General features: G+C 43.1%; 1 protein-coding gene across 1 annotated transcript; it reads left to right on the forward strand.

Annotated features, from left to right (window-relative positions):
* Window positions 1-9,604: 9,604 nt before the first annotated feature.
* Window positions 9,605-11,638, forward strand: LOC136434338 (collectin-12-like). Its single transcript, XM_066427112.1, has 3 exons — window positions 9,605-10,077; window positions 10,362-10,748; window positions 10,878-11,638. The coding sequence occupies exons 1-3, from the start codon at window positions 9,621-9,623 to the stop codon at window positions 10,886-10,888; spliced, it is 855 nt and encodes a 284-aa protein (XP_066283209.1). The 5' UTR covers window positions 9,605-9,620; the 3' UTR covers window positions 10,889-11,638.
* Window positions 11,639-20,126: the final 8,488 nt, after the last annotated feature.

The following is a 20,126-nucleotide window of genomic DNA, read 5'->3' on the forward strand; positions in this document are numbered from 1 at the left end:
TTCCCAAATCTCCAGTGTGATATTTTCTTCTTCAATTTTCTAGCCGGTATTCTAGCTTGACGCAAGGTAAGTGTTAAAAAGATCTCCCCTCCCCACAGTTCGGTTACGCCAGACCAAGGAAGTTTTATATTTAGTTTTGTGCGTTTTTTAGGACTTCCAGCTCCTCCGTTTCTTCACGATCGTCTTGCAGCTTGAAAAACACTCCAAAAGAAGTCCTCATCGCCCGGTCAAGCCATCTGAATTTGTATTACAATAGTGGGACGCTTGTGGCCCCTTGGAATATATGCAAATCTGGGGGTAATTAGTATGTAGGTGTCAATTATTTTTACAACCATGAACCGAAGGTTCTTGAATAGGGACTGGCTGTGTGCTCAGTCCTTCCTATCCTATATAATGTCCTTGATTCAGACAACACGGACGTGGAAAGTGGCGCCCCTCGGCACAAAACTATGGGAATTTTCATGAATTTTAGCAAAATTACCCAGGAAAATAAGGAAGAAATGTTGTAAATGCGGAAACCAGAATAATACGGATGAGGTAGCTGTTGATTTGTTTGACATTTGGTAGTCATTTTAGATAGAACCTTAGCTGTTATGAACTTCTATTTCACTTAATTACCATAGTGCTGATGATTCAATGGTGCTTTTTCAAATTTTATGTTTTATTGCGTGCCATGTACATAATTACATTGATAGCTTTTATAATGAGCCTATTATACATTTTACAAATAAGCACAAGTTGTAGGCCAAGACCAGCTTTTTCAAAAGCACTTAAGTTAAGTGACTTCAAAATTGCTTTCCCCAATCTGCCTTTCTCTATTAAAACAGTACTCATTTCCCAAAATGACAATTTTTCTTATAGACTGAACAGCCCTTGAGTGACTTCCTCTGGCAGATTTTACTTCAAGTAAAGGGAAAAGACAATTCACACTTATAAACGTAGCCGAAACGCCAGCTTTTTTTAAAAGCTCTTGTTTAAAATAATATCTGTCTTATAGCAACCTTTCCCGAAAATTATACCATGTGCCGTAGAATCAGCTGTAAATAGACACAGAAATCTATATACAGATTCTAATTGAAGATGAGCAGTGGATAGTCGGCGCGAACATTCCTGTACTCCAATATTTCTTATGCTTTCTTACAGGACCTTGTCCTGGTGGTTACTCCATGTGGCGCGGAATCTGCTACAAGGCCTTCTCCACACGTAAGACCGCCAGCAATGCGGCCGCGGCCTGTCGTGAAGACGGTGGCACCCTCGCCATGCCCCGAGACGCTGAGACCAACGCCTTCCTGACCTCCTTGTATACGCCCGTGATCATGAGTGACCAGTTCGGCTACCTGTTCGGCCTGCACCGTCAGTGCAGAGAAGGAAGGTTTGAGTGGGTGGACGGTTCCGCACTTGGTGACTACAACTCGTGGGGTCCGGGAGAACCGGAGGGCATCGGCAATTGCGTTTCTTACTCGTTATTGTGGAAAGGGAAGTGGATGAATTGGATGTGCGGTATCAAGTTGAACTTCATCTGCCAAGTCGCTCCAGGTACGTCACATAAACTTGCCTTTGAAAAATGAATGGAACATAATCGCTCGTTCTCATCTTAATGTTCACATTTTGTAACTTCCGTTACCGGTTGAAGTAAGACGTTCCTGACATTAGAATATGCCACATATAAGGTGCCAAACTGTCGTTTGTTTAAAGCCAGAAAAGTTTTAAGTCGTCAAAAAAAAACAGTTTGGCACCTATGTAGCATATCCTAATGTCAGGGACGTCTTACTTCAAACGGTAACGGAAGTTACGAAATGTGAACATTTAAATGAGAACGAGCGAATGTCATGTAACTGCTTAAGTATACATCTGATCACGTGCAAATCTTCAGCCCTCCTGTACGATGGCACCTCGGGGGCTACGATGAATATCTCCGCCAAACCAACAATATAATTGGATCTCCCTAATTATTTACTTCCCGCTTCATTCCATTACTGTGAGAGGTGGTGTTCCGGACTCTCTCTTCGTCGTTTCCACAGAAACCAGCGCGTGAATCACCCTGTAACAACGTGCAGACTGTTGATATACAACTACCTCTAAGTCGTTAAATGTTTTGAGTCGTAAAACACAGTCTGAAAATACACTTTTCGTGTACATATTTTGAATTTTGGCTAAATGTTACGCGCTCCGGGAAAATCATGCAACAGAGGAACCAAAACAGCTTCAGTGTCTTACTCCAGATTTCGATAACGACAGTATGAATTGGTTGACAAACAATGCATGAATGAATGAAAGACCTTTATTGTACATTTATGCTTAAACAAGCTAAGTACAGGTCATTGTGATAAGCAAAGGAATACATACAGCAATATAACGTAATAGAAGGTTATATCTTACTACGTCTAATAGGACTAATCTATACTTGTCTACTATTTACATGTTCGACTTCTTCTCGCTTCTTAAGGCAATTGTAGATTTATGTGGATATGGAACTTGTAAAACATGGTTTGTTCAGTTCCATAATGAATAGGAATTTTTTCAGTGCTGTTTACATAACTAAAACTAGGGAACTTATCAGTGAAGTCACTCGCTCAATTTCATATGTCATGTCCTATTCACTTCAGATGAATTCACTTATTGTTGAAATCATTTCAACCTATGAACACGAAAAAGCCAAATTCTCTGTGTGACAAATTACAAGAAGGCATTATTGTTTTTATTGCAAACGATCTGAAATAATAATAAAAAATCTAGTCATTCTGTTCATGCTAACTTTCATTGTTACAGGTCGTCTGTAGGCGACAGGCCGAGCTCTCACAACTGCTGTACAGCGGCTCTCAGACAAACTCCAACTCTACAACAGACATGTGAAATTTAAAAGCTGGAATGAAATCAAGGGGCCAAATAAAAATGTTGTTTTCTGAATTTTCTAAGGATTTGCCACTTATGAGTCTAATTTATAAACACTACTATTATTGAATAACGAATATACTATCATGAAGAAATTAGTCAATAATACCTGTACAGTCAATCAATCTTTATTGAGAAACCAACATTGCAGGCATGTCAGCGGACACATCTGAATTTCATTAGATTCTTACTATTTGATAAGTACGTTGAAATAATATCAGTGGGTCAGATTAAAACTACATCACACAATTCATATTCAGGGACTTATATACAATAAAAAGTTTTCTTTAGACGAACACAGACGAGTAAATCGTACATGGGCCTTAAACCAGGCATTGCGAGTCCATCAGAGCCCTCACGATGAACGAGTCTCTGTGCCTTTACAATGTTAGTCAATCATAAGTAATCATGTAGAAAGGTTTGGTTGAGTTTTCTAAATGTGATCTGACTTTTACAGAACAGGGCTTAAGAACAAAAAGGCAGAAAGATGTGACGATTGTATGGCCTCAGTCAGAAACATACACTTTTGTGATTGTGATTATTAGAATCAAGACTGTAAATTTGTAACTATCGTTGTTATGAACACACCTTGTTATCGGGATACCCTTAATCACAAGGGTTTGGATGTGGGTGAAAATTCCACTGAGCGATTAAGTAATAAAACTTGTAACATGTAGAATGCAAGTCAATCGTTAGTAACTATTTTAAATGGGTGTATAGAGCATTGTGCGTGTCATCTGTGGATCACAGGGACAGTGTCCTTTTGCAAGTAAAGGTAATGCTTGAGTGACTTTACAGCTTCTTATTGTAGCATTTGTTAGCAAGTGAAAGCAATACTTAGATGGCTTTACAGTATCTTATTGTCGTGAGACTGAGCGTAGTGCCTCACGCCCGATGGCCCATATTTGCACAAAGCAAACACACAGATCTGGAAGGAACGAAAATATCTGCAGGAGTCTATACATAATAACAAGTCTGACACCTCATGCGCAGGCAGATCTCATGCCTCTTTCACAGTTATCCTTTTAGACTGTGTGGCCGCTGTCCACCAGAGCGTCCAAATGTCCGAACAGACACAGCCCGTCCGGCCCCCTCCCTCGGGCCCGGGCGGTGGCCAAACCCGCAGGCCGCTTCCCCGACTACGTATACCTGCTGTCCATCAGGGTGAAGCATAAGGGACTATCTACACACTTCCAAATATATAAAAGCCTATTGGTAGGCAGAATCTTATGAATGACTTTATATTGGAGCAATCTAGAAGTTGGGTCAATGGTACATCGTAATATGGAGGTAAAAACTTGTTTCCAGGGGATTGGAGTGTCAAAGAGGTACCACCATGATAATTGCACATTGTGTGGGACATCTGTTAATTTAAAAGATGTCAAAAAAAGCTATACATATCTCTATTAATCTTTGTCTGATTAAGCCAAGTACTATCATATTGTTTAGGTCTACAAACAAAAAGTGGGGTGCTACCATTCAAATTTGACTTCCATTTTCTTGAAATAGCAGCTATGATCTGTATATAATGCAGGTAATCACAAACTGGACCATACTTGGCACAAAATTCAACATAAGACATCAAAGAAGTATTTGCATTCAATATTTCATTAATAAACACCATACCTCTATTTACAAAAGCATTAAACAGCACAGGTTTTCCACCAATCAATATATTGTCATTCATAAATAACAGTTGTTGCCTAATTTCAGTAGGATCTGTGGGGATCCTGTACTGATATTTATACCAGGCAGTAAGTATATCTTCTAAAAATGGATTCAATCTAAAGTGTTCTACAGAATTGAGTTGAAGGAAAGGAAATAGGTTGCCACCCACTGATAAATGCATTCTCAGTAACCATGCAGTAAACATATCTCCATTAAAATACAATTTAGGGATCCACGAAGATTTAATAGTAAGAGAAAAAGCGTATATCTTCTTGAGATTTAGTCCACCATTTTCAATTGAGTTGTATAATGTTTTCCTGCTTATTCTTTCAGGCCCATCATTCCAGATAAGTGAAAAAAAATTCCTTTCATATCGTTTAAAGAAATATTTACTGGATTCGGGAGAATCTGAAAGAGATGCGTAAATTGAGGGACTATGACAAATGCGTTAACGGGTGTCAATAGAACTGCAACATTTGTATACAGTATCACGTAAACAGTTTGCAATCATATCATGAGTTCTTAGAAACCCTTTGAAACTCGAATGCATTGATGTGTGCCTCTAGCTCGTAGCTTTGAAGAATTTCTTTGACGCCATAATGTGTCTGCCAGCTGCAGAAAAACAAAATGCGCAACACCTCATGCGCAGGCAGATCTCATGCCTCTTTCACAGTTATCCTTTTGGACTGCGTGGCCGTTGTCCACCAGACCGTCCAAATGTCCGAGCAAACACAGCCTGTCCGGTCCCCTCCCTCGGGCCCGGGCGGCGGCCAAACCCGATACAATCCCAGAAGACATGAGTGTATGTTTCTTCTTTAAGATGAGAAAGGGAGCATAAGGGGCTATCTCACACTTCCAAATATATAAAAGCCTATTGGTAGGCAGAAGTTTACATTGAAAAAAACTAGAAGTTGGGTCAATGGTACATCGTAATATGGAGGTAAAAACTTGTTTCCAGGGGATTGGAGTGTCAAAGAGGTACAGCCATGATAATTGCAAATTGTGTGGGACATCTGTTAATTCAAAAGATGACCAAAAAAATCTATACATATCTCTATTAATCTTTGTCTGATTAAGCCAAGTACTATCATTTTGTTCAGGTCTACAAACAAAAAGTGGGGTGCTACCATTCAAATTTGACTTTCATTTACTTGGAATAGCTAGCCTGGGTGCCATCCTATTTCTACCGGGGCTCCTACACTCGCTTCCCTCAAAAATTTTTGAGGGAAGCGAGTGTAGGAGCCCCGGTAGAAATAGGATGGCACCCAGGCTAGGAATAGCAGCTATGATCTGTATATAATATTACAAACTGGACCATACTTGGCGCAAAATTCAACATAAGACATCAAAGAAGTATTTGTATTCAATATATCATTAATAATATCAAGTTTATTCAATTCAATTCAAAACAAATCGTACAAGAGCAGGGACTAGCTAACGCCTCCCTGAATTGTGTTCCGATTTTTACAAGTGTTCATTTTAAAATCAGTACAGTTTCATATAAAATATACCATTAACAATTACACATTCATATCAAAACCAAAACGGGCCAGCCGTGGATCAGGCATTTTCATTATAGAGTCTTATGGCACAGTACAGGAATGACTTGTTTAGTCGCTGAGTCCTGGCTGATGGCAGCGTGTAAGTGTTACTGTTTCTCAGCTGTCTGCCTGTAGCAGTCGAACGTTGGAGGGGAACAAGGTCATGGAGAGGGTGCTCAGGCGACAGCATAGCCTTGAAGAGTTTTAGTGCTGCTGACTCTCTCCTTTCCTTCAAGGTTGGTAAGCTTGGAACAGCTCGCCTGCCCCCACAGGAGATAATACGTAATGCGCGTTTCTGGACACGTTCCATACTGGCCGACAGTTCTTCGTTGCAGCCTACTAGCAGGACGTGCCCGTACTCAAGGACGGGGCGGATAAGGGACAGATACACCTGAACCAGATCGGTTACACACATGCCTTGCTTACACAGTAATCTCAAATAGTGCAGCCTGCTCGAGGCTTTTGAAACAGTAGACTTCACGTGATCCTGGAAGGACAGTTTACTGTCAAAGGTAAAGCCGAGGCCCTTCGCTGTTCTTGTGACTGGAACAGGTTCGCCTCCCAGAGACAACGATGGTAACGCAGGAATGTTTCTTTTGAAACAAATCAGCAGCGCCTGACTCTTCTTGCCATTCAACAACATGTCATTGTCATGTGCCCAGGTATCAAGCTGAGTCGCTTCTGCTGGCATAGGGTTCACTGTAGTACCATTCTCCGAGGGGATTGACCTAGACAGACTCACGTCGTCGGCGTACCCCACATCTAAGGTATCCCTGTAGACCGTGGTACGAGAACTCATGAATAACAGGAATAGATAGGGTGATAGCACCCCTCCTTGGGGTACCCCGGATGTGAGTAGTCTCCAACCGCTGAACTTGCCATTTACAGAAACCCTCTGGGTGCGACCCTGCAGGTAGTTGTGTAACCACGCTACCATAAACACCATACCTCTATTTCAAAAGCATTAAACAGCACAGGTTTTCCACCAATCAATATATTATCATTCATAAATAACAGTTGTTGCCTAATTTCAGTAGGATCTGTGGGGATCTTGTACTGATATTTATACCAGGCAGTAAGTATATCTTCTAAAAATGGATTCAATCTAAAGTGTTCTACAGAATTGAGTTGAAGGAAAGGAAATAGGTTGCCACCCACTGATAAATGCATTCTCAATAACCATGCAGTAAACATATCTCCATTAAAATACAATTTAGGGATCCACGAAGATTTAATAGTAAGAGAAAAAGCGTATATCTTCTTGAGATTTAGTCCACCATTTTCAATTGAGTTGCATAATGTTTTCCTGGTTATTCTTTCAGGCCCATCATTCCAGATAAATGAAAAATTTTCCTTTCATATCGTTTAAAGAAAGATTTACTGGATTCGGGAGAATCTGAAAGAGATGCGTAAATTGAGGGACTATGACAAATGCGTTAACGGGTGTCAATAGAACTGCATCATCTGTACATAGTATCACGTAAACAGTTTGCAATGAAATCATGAGTTCTTAGAAACCCTTTGAAACTCGAATGCATTGATGTGTGCCTCTAGCTCGTAGCTTTGAAGAATTTCTTTGACGTCATAATGTGTCTGCCAGCCGCAGAAAAACAAAATGCGCAACACCTCATGCGCAGGCAGATCTCATGCCTCTTTCACAGTTATCCTTTTAGACTGTGTGGCCGTTGTCCACCAGACCGTCCAAATGTCCGAGCAAACACAGCCCGGCCGGTCCCCTCCCTCGGGCCCGGGCGGCGGCCAAACCTGCAGGCCGCTTCCCCGACTACCTGCTGTCCATCAGGGTGGTCCCCGTGTGAGCGGTGACGGCCCTTCTGATATGCGACGGGTAGGGCCAGATTCGTCTTCAGACACGTACAAAGAAGCCGAGAGAGTGTACTATACAATCAAGGACGAGGATCTCCCACCGTCTTTACGTGGGGCGGGGCTGCAGCAAGGTAAGCAGAAGGATGTAGTAAAATTAAATGTACTTGATGATAGCGAGTTCCACTATACAATAGTTTTAGGACAAAACAGATTTTTTTAAAACATGGGTGATAACTCTCACTGGTACTTGAAGGCATGACAAAATGATTTCATCAGGTTGGTAGAACATGTGATAGAGGATATTCTTTTGACACAACCAATAAATCTCACCTGCTGACGTTTCGGTGTCTGCCAGTTCAGAGCTTCTGACTGGAGTACTGCTTCTCACCGCTATAAGTAGCCGGAGTAGGTGGCACTTTTGCGGCGAGAACACAATCCCAATTGCGTCTAAGCTTGTGTCCCCCCTCGTCCCAGTTCATCACTGGTGTTGACTTACTCAACCAGACTAGACAGCCTCCTTAATCCACCGAATGCGTCTGTTGTCCTCTCTGTCTACTACCTCACCGCCCTCCCAGTCTAGTCTATGACGCAGTTGTGAAGGTTGGCAGTTCCTTGTTCTTTTCTGAGCCAGCTAGCATGAGGTGCTTCAAGCCTTTGATAGGTCCAACAGCCTTTTTGTACGCTCTCATTCAATGCCATTATCTTGATACGAGGTTAAAATGAGCTTTGTAATGACCAGAACCAAATAACTAATATTTGTACAGACCGTGCGTATCTGGGAGGAGCAGGCTTCATCCTTTCCCACCGCAGCTGCATGGCCGCCGGTATTGGCGTTCTGCTAAGCCTGGTCGCTGTGGGACTCGCCCCTCTGACTCTCTTCATCAACAAAGAGGTAAAAACTACAATTCCAACCTTTCTCTTTTATTAGACAGCATTTTCATTCTTTCTCGTGAATATCAAGATTTGTGAACCGTCTCTTGTAGTTTGTTTTATTTCAATTGTTTGGCATCCTCAACGATGTTTAGGAAATATCTGATCTTACCATCACATTCAACGCCATGAAACGCGACCTTGTCAACATATCCCAACTGTCCATCACTGTTGACGCCCTGAAGCGTGACTTGGACAACGAGAGGAACCGAACTGCTGCATTGGAGCAGCGTCTTCATGAGATGAGCAAGAAGTCAGGCAAGTTGGAATGGCGTCAAAATTCTTTAACTCAAAGGACGAACTTTCGCTAATTTTGCTAAACAATTGTGATCATGTTTTTAAGTCTTTAACTGTACTTGTACTTCATCAGGGCTACTAGGACCTCACGGAGAGAAAGGGGCTGCGGGGCCCGCTGGCCCTGTGTCTGCCGGGCCACCGGGGCCTCCGGGAGAAAAGGGAGCCATGGGGTCAGCTGGCCCTGTGGGAAAGGACGGGTCACCTGGGCCTCCAGGAGAGAAGGGAGCAATGGGGCCAGCTGGCCCTATGTCTGCCAGGCCACCTGGACCTCCGGGAGAGAAGGGAGCCATGGGGCCAGCTGGCCCTGTGTCTGCCGGACCTCCCGGACCTCCGGGAGAAAAGGGAGTCATCGGGCCAGCTGGCCCTGTGTCTGCCGGGCCACCCGGACCTCCGGGAGAAAGGGGAGCCATGGGGCCAGCTGGCCCTGTGTCTGCCGGGCCACCCGGACCTCCGGTAGAGAAGGGAGCCATGGGGCCAGCTGGTCCTGTGTCTGCCGGACCTCCCGGACCTCCGGGAGAAAAGGGAGTCATCGGGCCAGCTGGCCCTGTGTCTGCCGGGCCACCCGGACCTCCGGGAGAGAAGGGAGCAATAGGGCCAGCTGGTCCTGTGTCTGCCGGACCTCCGGGAGAAAAGGGAGCCATGGGGCCAGCTGGCCCTGTGTCTTTCGGGCCTCCGGGAGAAAAAGGAGCCACGGGGCCTGCTGGCCCTGTGTCTTTCGGGCCTCCGGGATCTCCGGGAGAAAAAGGAGTCACTGGGTCAGCTGGGCCTCCGGGAGAAAAGGGAGCCATGGGGCCGGCTGGTCCTGTGGGAAAGGACGGGCCGCCCGGACCAGTTTGTCCCCGAGGGCTGATGAGACCCGTCGGGCCACCCGGTCCAACAGGGATGTCGAAGTGTCCAAAACCTACCGGACCGACTGAACATGCAGGTGAGGCACACATTCCGTCACGTGCCGAAAGTTCTTTGTTTAAATGTTAATTCCTTTACTTTCATTTATGCGACATGTTTTTATGTTTGTTGTAGTTGGTGTATTGATTCAACTGTAAGTCTGGAAGTCATGGAAGATAAGTACAGATGATGAAAAAATTATGTTAAGTCAGAAAATCAGTGAGTCTGCAAGGAGGTGATCTAATTTCCAATGGACGACAGAAAAACAGTGCGGATATTGAGTCCTTCAAATAATTTTTCTTTTAATGCAAATCTTTCTTAGAGCATCCTGTCCTGGTGGTTACACCATGTTCCGCGGAATCTGCTACAAGTTCTTTACCACCAAGAAGACCTTCAGCGATGCGGCCGCGACCTGTGGGGAAGACGGCGGCACCCTCGCCATGCCCCGAGACGCAGACACCAACGCCTTCCTGCTCTCCTTGCACAAGTCTGGGTCCTTTCGATGGGACCACTGGATCGGTCTGCACCGTCAGCGCAGTGAAAACAGCTTTGAGTGGGTGGACGGTTCCGCACTTGGTGACTACAACTCCTGGGCTCCGGGAAACCCGGTTAGCCGTGGTGATTGCGTTGTATACTCCGCATACATGAAAGGCAATTGGAGCAACTATGGATGTGGCTACAATCTTGACTTCATATGTCAAGTCGCTCCAGGTACGTCATGTGAACTTGCCATTTTTGGATATGGATTGATAAATTTTAGCACGCTCATTAAATCGCCATTGGTAACGATAACGATGTGAGACACATTGTTCGAATTACTGAAAGTGTTTATCTGTTCAGCAGGAGGATAAGCGGCAGGCCGGGGTGTCACCTCCACTGTTCACCGCGGTTCTCTGCCATCCACTGTAAAACAATTCACAGCTACAGCTGGGCAGCTGCAGTACCACCGACGGGCGCTAGGAAGCCGTTTGCGCTATGTTATCACGATCGAGCTTGTTGGACAAGAATCTAATACAGAAAAACGTGGATTTAAGGGCAATTCTGCCGCTTCGTTGAAGCAATTCTAGGAACAGAAAGTACGACTGTATCATTTCAGTAAAGCCTTAGTAATCGATTAGAAGTCAGTATTAAACTCTTATTGATCGCGCAAAAGGGTTTTTCACCTTGACGCTTAAGGAACTATTAATAGTCACTGTTTATCTGTCCTATTATTTCCTTATTTCATTTATATATCATATGAGCTTCTAAGTGGTATTTGTGGGAGTTTCGACTTGCCAAGAATTGGCTTTCAATGTATGCACTTGGATGGATTTTGAATCTGATATGAGGTTCAGATGCATGAAATGTAGAAAATTATAATGGTAACTAATCTTTGATTTGTAGTAGTGGGTTCCAATCATGTAGTAAATTTGATGTGTTTGAATCTGATCTGAAGTTAAGAAGCTGCATGAGGAAGAAAAGAAAATTCGGATAAGATGAAGATTTGGTCAAGACGTGTGTAACTTATCTAGTGATCAAAATATTCTATAAGGCCAATGAACGATTTGTGAAAAAAAGTTTAAGGTCCTTTGAAGCTAATAAAGAAATGTGTTTGGTTGAAAGTTTTTGTGCCTTTACTTTTTACACTTTATTGCGTAAGTGTACTATGCATTGTACTCATCCAAACCTAAGCAATGCCTCTCTATTTTTGGCGACGCCTCAGGGGCGAGCCAAATTTTTACTATATTGTGTGCAGATTGCAAGAATTCTAGGAATTGTACAGGAATGTGAAAGTCCATGGAACGATAACTCAAGAATGCCTGGATGTATTGTCTTCATATTTTGTAGGTGGGTAGGTCTGTTGGAGACCTTGTAATGATTGGATTTTGGGCCCCCTAGCGACTTTCTGTGGTACTGCAGGGGAACTTTCACTTTTCAAATCTCGTCTTCTGAACATGCTATAGTCATGATTTTTAAGTGGTGGATAGCTCTTTGTTAGGAAAATATGTCCTGTAGATTTGGACCCCCTAGCGGCTTTTTTGGAACTGCAGGAGCTGATTTTGACCCAAACTTTGAAAGAGAATAACGCAAGAAGGGGATGACGGATCATCATAATTGTTGGTGTGTAGATAGCTTAAGTGATGATTTACATAATCATATGCCAATTATGCAAATCAATATCTGATTTGCATAATTAATGAGGACAGTTAATAAATCAGCTGCATTTTATCATAGGACTCTCAAACACATGAGAAAGAGATAAATATCGATAGATATCAATTATGCAAATTGATACTTAATTTGCATAATTAATGACAAAATACTATAAATCCATAGTGGTAAATGATGGGGATTTCATTTTTGCACCATTTGGAAGTTAAGTAAATGTGGCCACTATTAGACACAAATCTTGCATAGAGGGCCTCATTTACATAATTTATTAGGAAATGGTACGATATCTTTTTTTGTGAAAACAAGATTTTCATACATTGGACAACTTGTGTTATTTTGGTAGAGAAGGTGATCGACTGATATGATGCGAGGTCCTTATTTGCATGTGGGTTAAAAACGAAAACGTTAACAGAGACCACCGTCGCCATGGCAACATCTTTTTATGTTGCCAATCTTGTTATCATTAATTTGTTCGCTGGAATACTGCTGTGCGTAGTATTGCCAGGTTCTGTCGGTAGCCACTACCTGCTACAGCTACCTGGCCCGCTTACGTTATGCAATGTCTGCATCGCTTGTTTAAAAAAAAGTATTGGATATATTTTTTAATACGGTACATTTAATTAAATATCTACCAGCACACATTCGTTCTTACAAATCACAATTTACTACACAATTTTTTCCAGTCAACACAGATACAGATTTTACAGATTTTTAAAGGAAAAATAGTGATGTATGCTAGTTATTAATTGTATGGGCCGTTTATACAAAATATATTTCCCCAAAAGGATGCGTGTATACATTTTAGTGCAGAAAGTCTCTTAGACAACAACAACAAATCTGCTGAATAGTTTTTACTATGAAGTAATATTTTTATCTCACTATGCAGGGTTCTTCTAGGAAAAACATGTTGTTCTCCAACAGGTGTTTGTATAAATGACTTCAATAACATTCTACCCGACAAACAAGTAAAAATTCCTTTGTAGGCTGTGTTCGTTTGCAACATCCAAACTGATTACGTGTTCAGATAATTTGTGGCGATGTGTGAAATATTTACTACCCGCTCACTGTGTAGTTCTTATATCTTGGTTTTCAATTTCGTGATGCAAGGCTCTAAATTTTACTTTGTGTCTGGAGCTACGCTGTAGTCAACAAGCGCCTTGCCAGGTGCAGGACGTGTTTTTGCTGTACGAAAACCTGACAAGCGGCATCATGTCGGGAGGGCAGCATCAGTCCCAGACTGCTGACACAGGTAAGGGTGCATTTTTGAAAAATATTGACAGCGTCTTATAGGGCAAGCTGTTTCTGGAAATATTCTTTTAATAGGGGAAATGTTTGAAGCCTCTCAGTTAAAGGAGGGCACTGCGAGGATTTTTTATTTCTGATATCTCATCATGAGGCTGTTGTGTGGTGTTGAGTCAGCAGCGGTGTGCCGTGGATTTCTCCTCTCTGACAATCGGATCACCTACTATTGGACTTGTGTTAAACACCGCAGAATATCCACAGACATCTGTGTAACAAATTGTGATTAACCTCCAGACACCACAGCCATGCAGGAGGCTCACACTTATTCCAATTGGCTTGAGTACGCCACTGCGAGTGGGCCGAACCCTACGTACGACTCAGGCGCAGGTAAAACGTGTTCAGTTTTATGTCCCGGTCCTGTCTTGCTTTATAAATTATGATACATTCTGATAACCGGGTATTATATTAGTAATCATAAATAACATATGATATATACAGTCAATCACCCAGTTTGCATCTCCGCAAATAACTCTAAGTTTCTGATTTTGCTAGGTGCCACAGCAAGGCAAGAGCCTCAGACCGCACCCATGCAGGAGGATCACACTTATTCCAACTGTCCTGAGGACGCCGCTGCGAGTATGCCCAGCCCTGCGGAAGACTCCAGCGCAGGTAACACATTTTCTGTCCCGTGTCCCGTTCCTGACTTGCCTTTGATTTATACTAGTAATCGGGTATGGCATTGGTAAGCCTGTTTTATATGATGTGCATGCTCAACCACCCAGATAGCCTTTCCGCAAATGTCTGATTGTATGAAATGCTGTGATTTTTCCCCAGGAGCCACACCCATGCAGGAGCCTCAGACTGTTTGGCGGGAACGTGCCGACGCCGCTGCGCGTATACCCAACCCTATGTACGCTTCGAAATCAGGTATAACGTTTTCAGTCCCCATTTTTTCTTACATTGGCTGTTATGGTCAATTACCCCAGCAAGCGAGATATTGTGTAAACAGAGGCATAACTAGTGTCAAATTATATATATATATGTATGTATATATATATATATATATATAGTCATTCACCCAGTTTGCATATCCGCAAATACTTGACTGTGAGTTACTGATTTTGCTAGGTGCCACAGCAAGGCAAGAGCCTCAGACCGCACCCATGCAGGAGGATCACACTTATTCCAACTGTCCTGAGGACGCCGCTGCGAGTATGCCCAGCCCTGCGGACGACTCCAGCGCAGGTAGCATATTTTCTGTCCTGTGTCCCGTTCCTGACTTGCCTTTGATTTAAACTAGTAATCGGCATTAGTAAGCCTGTCTATATTATGTGCATGCTCAACCACCCAGATAGCCTTTCCGCAAATGTCTGATTGTATGAAATGCTGTGATTTTTCCCCAGGAGCCACACCCATGCAGGAGCATCAGACTGATTTCCGGGCACGTGCCGACGCCACTGCGCGTATACCCAACCCTATGTACGCTTCAGCATCAGGTACAACGTTTCCAGTCCCTATTTTTTCTTGCCTTGCCTGTTATGACCAATATATTCCAACAAGCGAGAGATTGTGTAAAAAGAGGCTACCCTTTCTCAACTAGTGACAAATTTTCATATGACTTCATGCATGGTTCATTGTGACTGTATGTTATCATTCAAGGAAATCGACGGAGTTAGAAACTGACTCTCTTGCTCTCTCTCTCTCGTAAAACGCTTTCAGTCCCCACGTTTTTTCTTGCCCTTGCAGTCAGCCTTTGTCGAAGATTTTACCCTCAAGAAAGCGTTCTGACTACTTTACAGACCTCAGTGTATTTTGAGTTCGTGACATTATGTGGTATGCTTAGATATAGTTAAGTCAGATCCGATGGTTTATATCGAACTTTAAAGGGACTGTGCATACTTAATGTGATACCCATCGACGGTGTTTTCGAACTTGAGACTTTTCCCCCTTTGTTTAGCCTGAATTAAATCGCGCTCCTAGCGGCCGGCCCGACGGTTACCCGCACTCTCTGGTAAAAGGCAAATCAACCCCAGCCAGCCAGAGATTGTTTGAACACTGGCTAACATTTGCTTAACTAGTGCCAAATTTTCCTATAACTACCTACTTCGCGCACTGTGATTGTGACTGTCCTCACTCAACATCTTTGAAAGATTTAGAACCTGAGAAAGATATTTTCTCTTAAACAGCAGCCCGTGACGCGACCACCGACAAGAAGGCTGAATGTGTCGGTAGAGGCAGGAAGCTGTGGCAAATCTCGATCCCGGTGTTCGTCGTGGCCATCGCTGTGCTATTTTCATATTTTGCAGGTCAGCTTTCTTTATATCAAAAGAATATGACAATATGATAGTACTGGAAAGTCCCTGTTGTCTTGTTCATTGTTTAACCATCGTGATTTTCCTGTTTGTTGTTGCAGTAAGATTCCCTCTCACCAGCGAGATTGAAACGCTTCGAGCGCGTGTAAACGAGCTGGAACGTAAGTAGTTCTAATATCACAGAATATCACATTATATTTAATAGGGGATGCTGGAATCTGTAGACTGATTGCCTTCTAAAATATGGTACGTTATCTAGTTTTTGCCAGCATTTTTCAATTTTTTTTATCAATTAGAAGCACGATGCACAAAGCCATATTGGCGCAGCACTCAACTACAATAACTCACATTACAGTTCAACAGAAAAGCTATATAAGATTAGACAAAGACAAACTTCAGCGAATTAAAAATAACTAGAATTAGATCAAAGTGATGTGATTAACAGAGTGATATACAAAGTAATTGAAGTACAACAATAAAAACAGCTACGCTACCCTTCAGCCAACCCAGAAAAAGCACCTTAGAATAATCTATGAAGATTTGTGTCCTGAGCATGATTTCGAACCTGTATGGTATTGTAGGAGATCCTCTCGGAAGAACCTGTAGTTTTGAATTGTCTATCTAAGCAATTAGCGAATTTCTTGTGATATCATGGGCGGATGAGGCCCTATATGGGAAGGCTGAATTTGTCTTTTCAGGAGACAAGGTGGGACTCTCTGGGCCTCCCGGGCCACCTGGGCCTCCTGGACCTCCTGGAGAGAAGGGAACCATGGGGCCAGCTGGTCCTGTGTCTGCCGGGCCTCCTGGGCCTCCTGGAGAAAAAGGAACCATGGGGCCAGCTTGTCCTGTGTCTGCCGGGCCCCCTGGGCCTCCTGGAGAGAAGGGAGTCATGGGGCCAGCTGGTCCTGTGTCTGCCGGGCCTCCTGGGCCTCCTGGAGAGAAGGGAGTCATGGGGCCAGCTGGTCCTGTGTCTGCCGGGCCTCCTGGGCCTCCGGGAGAAAAGGGGGCCACGGGGTCAGCTGGTATTGTGTCTTTCGGGCGACCTGGGCCTCCGGGAGAGAAGGGGGCCACGGGGCCAGGGGGTCCTGTGTCTTTCGGGCCTCCTGGGCCCCCAGGAAAAAAGGGGGCAATGGGGCCAGCTTGCCCTGTGTATGCCGGACCTCCGGGAGAGAAGGGAGCCATGGGGCCAGCTGGTCCTGTGGGGAAGGACGGGCCGCCTGGACCAGTTGGGCCACGAGGGCTGATGGGACCCGTCGGGCCGCCCGGTCCAACAGGGATGCCCAAGTGCCCAAAACCTACCGGACCGACTGAACATGCAGGTGAGGCACACATTCCGTCACGTGCCGGAAGTTGTTTGTTTAGATGTTTATTCCTTTACTTTCATTTATGCGACATGTTTTTTTTATGTTTGTTGTAGTTGGTGTATGGATTCAACTGTAAGTCTGTAAGTCATCGAGGATAAGCACAGATGATGAAAAATTATGTTAAGTCAGAAAATCAGTGAGTCTGCAAGGAGGTGATCTAATTTTCAATGGACGACAGAAAAACAGTGCGGATATTGAGTCCTTCCAATAATTTTTCTTTTAATGCAAATCTTTCTTACAGCGTCCTGTCCAGGTGGTTACACCATGTTCCGCGGAATCTGCTACAAGGTCTTTACCACTCAGAAGACCTTCAGCGATGCGGCCGCGACCTGTGGTAAAGACGGCGGCACCCTCGCCATGCCCCGAGACGCTGACACCAACGCCTTCCTGCTCTCCTTGCACAAGTCTGGGTCCTTTCGATGGGACCATTGGATCGGCCTGCACCGTCAGCGCAGTGAAGACAGCTTTGAGTGGGTGGACGGTTCCGCACTTGGTGACTACAACTCCTGGACTCCGCGAAACCCGGTTAGCCATGGTGATTGCGTTGTATACTCCGCATACATGAAAGGCAATTGGAGCAACTATGGATGTGGCTACAAGCTTGACTTCATCTGCCAAGTCGCTCAAGGTACGTCATGTGAACCTGCCTTTTTTGGATATGGATTGATAAATTTTAGCACACTCATTAAGTCGCCATTGGTAACGATAACGAGTTGATACACATTGTTCGAATTACTGAAAGTGTTTATCTGTTCAGCAGGAGGATAAGCGGCAGGCCGGGGTGTCACCTCCACTGTTCACCGCGGTTCTCTGCCATCCACTGTAAAACAATTCACAGCTACAGCTGGGCAGCTGCAGTACCACCGACGGGCGCTAGGAAGCCGTTTGCGCTATGTTATCACGATCGAGCTTGTTGGACAAGAATCTAATACAGAAAAACGTGGATTTAAGGGCAATTCTGCCGCTTCGTTGAAGCAATTCTAGGAACAGAAAGTACGACTGTATCATTTCAGTAAAGCCTTAGTAATCGAGTAGAAGTCAATAAACTCTTATTGATCGTGCAAAAGGGTTTTTCACCTTGACGCGTTAGTAACTATTAATAGTCACGGTTTATCTGTCATATTGTTTCCTTTTTTAAGAGGGAAAAGCTTTTTTTAGGTCAAAACATAACCCGGTGACCCCAGTCCAACTCATACACCTGGCCAATAGTATTGGGTCAGTTTTTGAACATTCTTTCCGTGCAGCTCAACTTTTTGAGTTTTTTTCAATATGTGAAATGTTTTGTAACCAAAACCTGTAATTCAGGTTGGCCACATCCTTGTCTCCTTGTGTAATTTGGATGCCGACTGAAGAATGTTATACCGGTTGCATGGTGTTGACCCCACATGGTGTAGACATTATAAAATCTAAGTCTTAAAACGATTTGTGGAACTCTATCATTATCAGATGCCAGTAAACCTGCGACTGTTATTGCCACCCTGGTCGAGTAAATAAAAGCCATGACGTATTGAATATTGGCCAAAGAATTGTAAAATTGATATGCTTTATGTAATGTACTTACACAATTTATAGATCTACTCTACAAGTAAGGTCAGATCATTGTGTGACTCTTAGTAATTATAATGAGCTTCAATTTAGAAGCTTTTATTCAGTTTTTAAGTAGTAAGAAAGTCTACATGGCATTAAGAGCATGCCTTTGTATGTATACATTTTAGTAGTGGTATTTGTGGGAGTTTCGATTTGGCAATAATTGGCTTTAAATGTATGAACATGGATGGATTTTGAATCTGATATGAGGTTCAGATGCATGAAATGTAGAAAATTATAATTGTAACTAACTTTGATTTGTAGTAGTGGGTTCCAATCATATAGTAAATTTGATTGGTTTCAATCTGATCTGAAGTTAAGAAGCTGCATGCGGAAGAAAAGAAAATTCGGATAAGATGAAGAGAGGAGGATTTGGACAAGACGTGTGCAACTAATCTGATCAGCAATATGTTCTATAGATGCAGAGTAAGATTAATGAAAGATTTGTGAAGTTGTTGTAAAGTTTAAGGCCGTAGAAGCCAATAAAGACACTTGTTTGGCTGAAAGTTTTTGTGCCATTACTATTCTTATTGTGTAAGTGTAGTGTACATTGTGCTCGTTCAAACCTAAGCAATGCCTCTCTATTGTTATCATTAATTTGTTCGCTAAAATACTAATATGCGTAGCCAGGTTCTGCCGGTAGCCACTACCTGCTACAGCTACCTGGCCCACTTATGTTATGAAATGTCTGCATCGCCAGTACTTATTACGGACAAAGTTAACAGCTTGTTAGAAAACCCCAGAACATTTATTACATATCTTTTAAAAAAACTCAGCACATTTATAGAAAACAGGTTTTACTCTGCCCAGTGGCATTTATTCATTCTCACTCAATGAAGCATTATAAGGATAAAGGCAATGTGGTGATGTACTTTAGTTATAAACCTGTATGGGCCCTTTATACAAAATGATTTTCCTTCAATGGATGCGTGTATATACTTAAGCGCAGAATGTCTCTTAGACAAGAACAAAAATCTGTTGAATAGTTTTTACTATGAAACAATATTTTCATTTGTTAATCTGACTATGTAGGGTTCTTTCTAGAAAAAACAAGTTTCTCCAATAGGTGTTAGCATAAATGACTTCGTTCACTTTAATTTCTACCCGACAAACAAGTAAAAATGCCTTTGTAGGCTGCTTACGTTCGCAACATCCAAGCTGATGACGTGTTCGGATAATTTGTCTCGATGTGTGAGATGTTTACTACCCACTCATTGTGGATTGCTTTTATCTTTGGTTTTTAATTTCGTGATGTAAGGCTCTAAATGTTACTTTGAGTCTGGAGCTACGCTAGAGTCAACAAGCGCCTTGCCAGGTGCAGGACGTGTTTTGCTGTGCAGAAACCTGACAAGTGGCATCATGTCGGGAGGGCAGCAGCAGTCCCAGACTGGTGACACAGGTGAGGATGGATATTTTCATGTTGATTACATGGC

This window comes from Branchiostoma lanceolatum, chromosome 5 (assembly GCF_035083965.1).
Source record: "Branchiostoma lanceolatum isolate klBraLanc5 chromosome 5, klBraLanc5.hap2, whole genome shotgun sequence".
Lineage (NCBI taxonomy): Eukaryota > Metazoa > Chordata > Leptocardii > Amphioxiformes > Branchiostomatidae > Branchiostoma > Branchiostoma lanceolatum.

Excerpts from the sequence above, each read along its gene's own strand:
- LOC136434338 (XM_066427112.1), top strand. The coding sequence starts at position 9,621 with ATGGGGCCAGCTGGTCCTGTGTCTGCCGGACCTCCCGGACCTCCGGGA. Across the intron at positions 10,078-10,361 it reads CGGACCGACTGAACATGCAG|CATCCTGTCCTGGTGGTTAC; the intron begins GTGAGGCACACA and ends TCTTTCTTAGAG.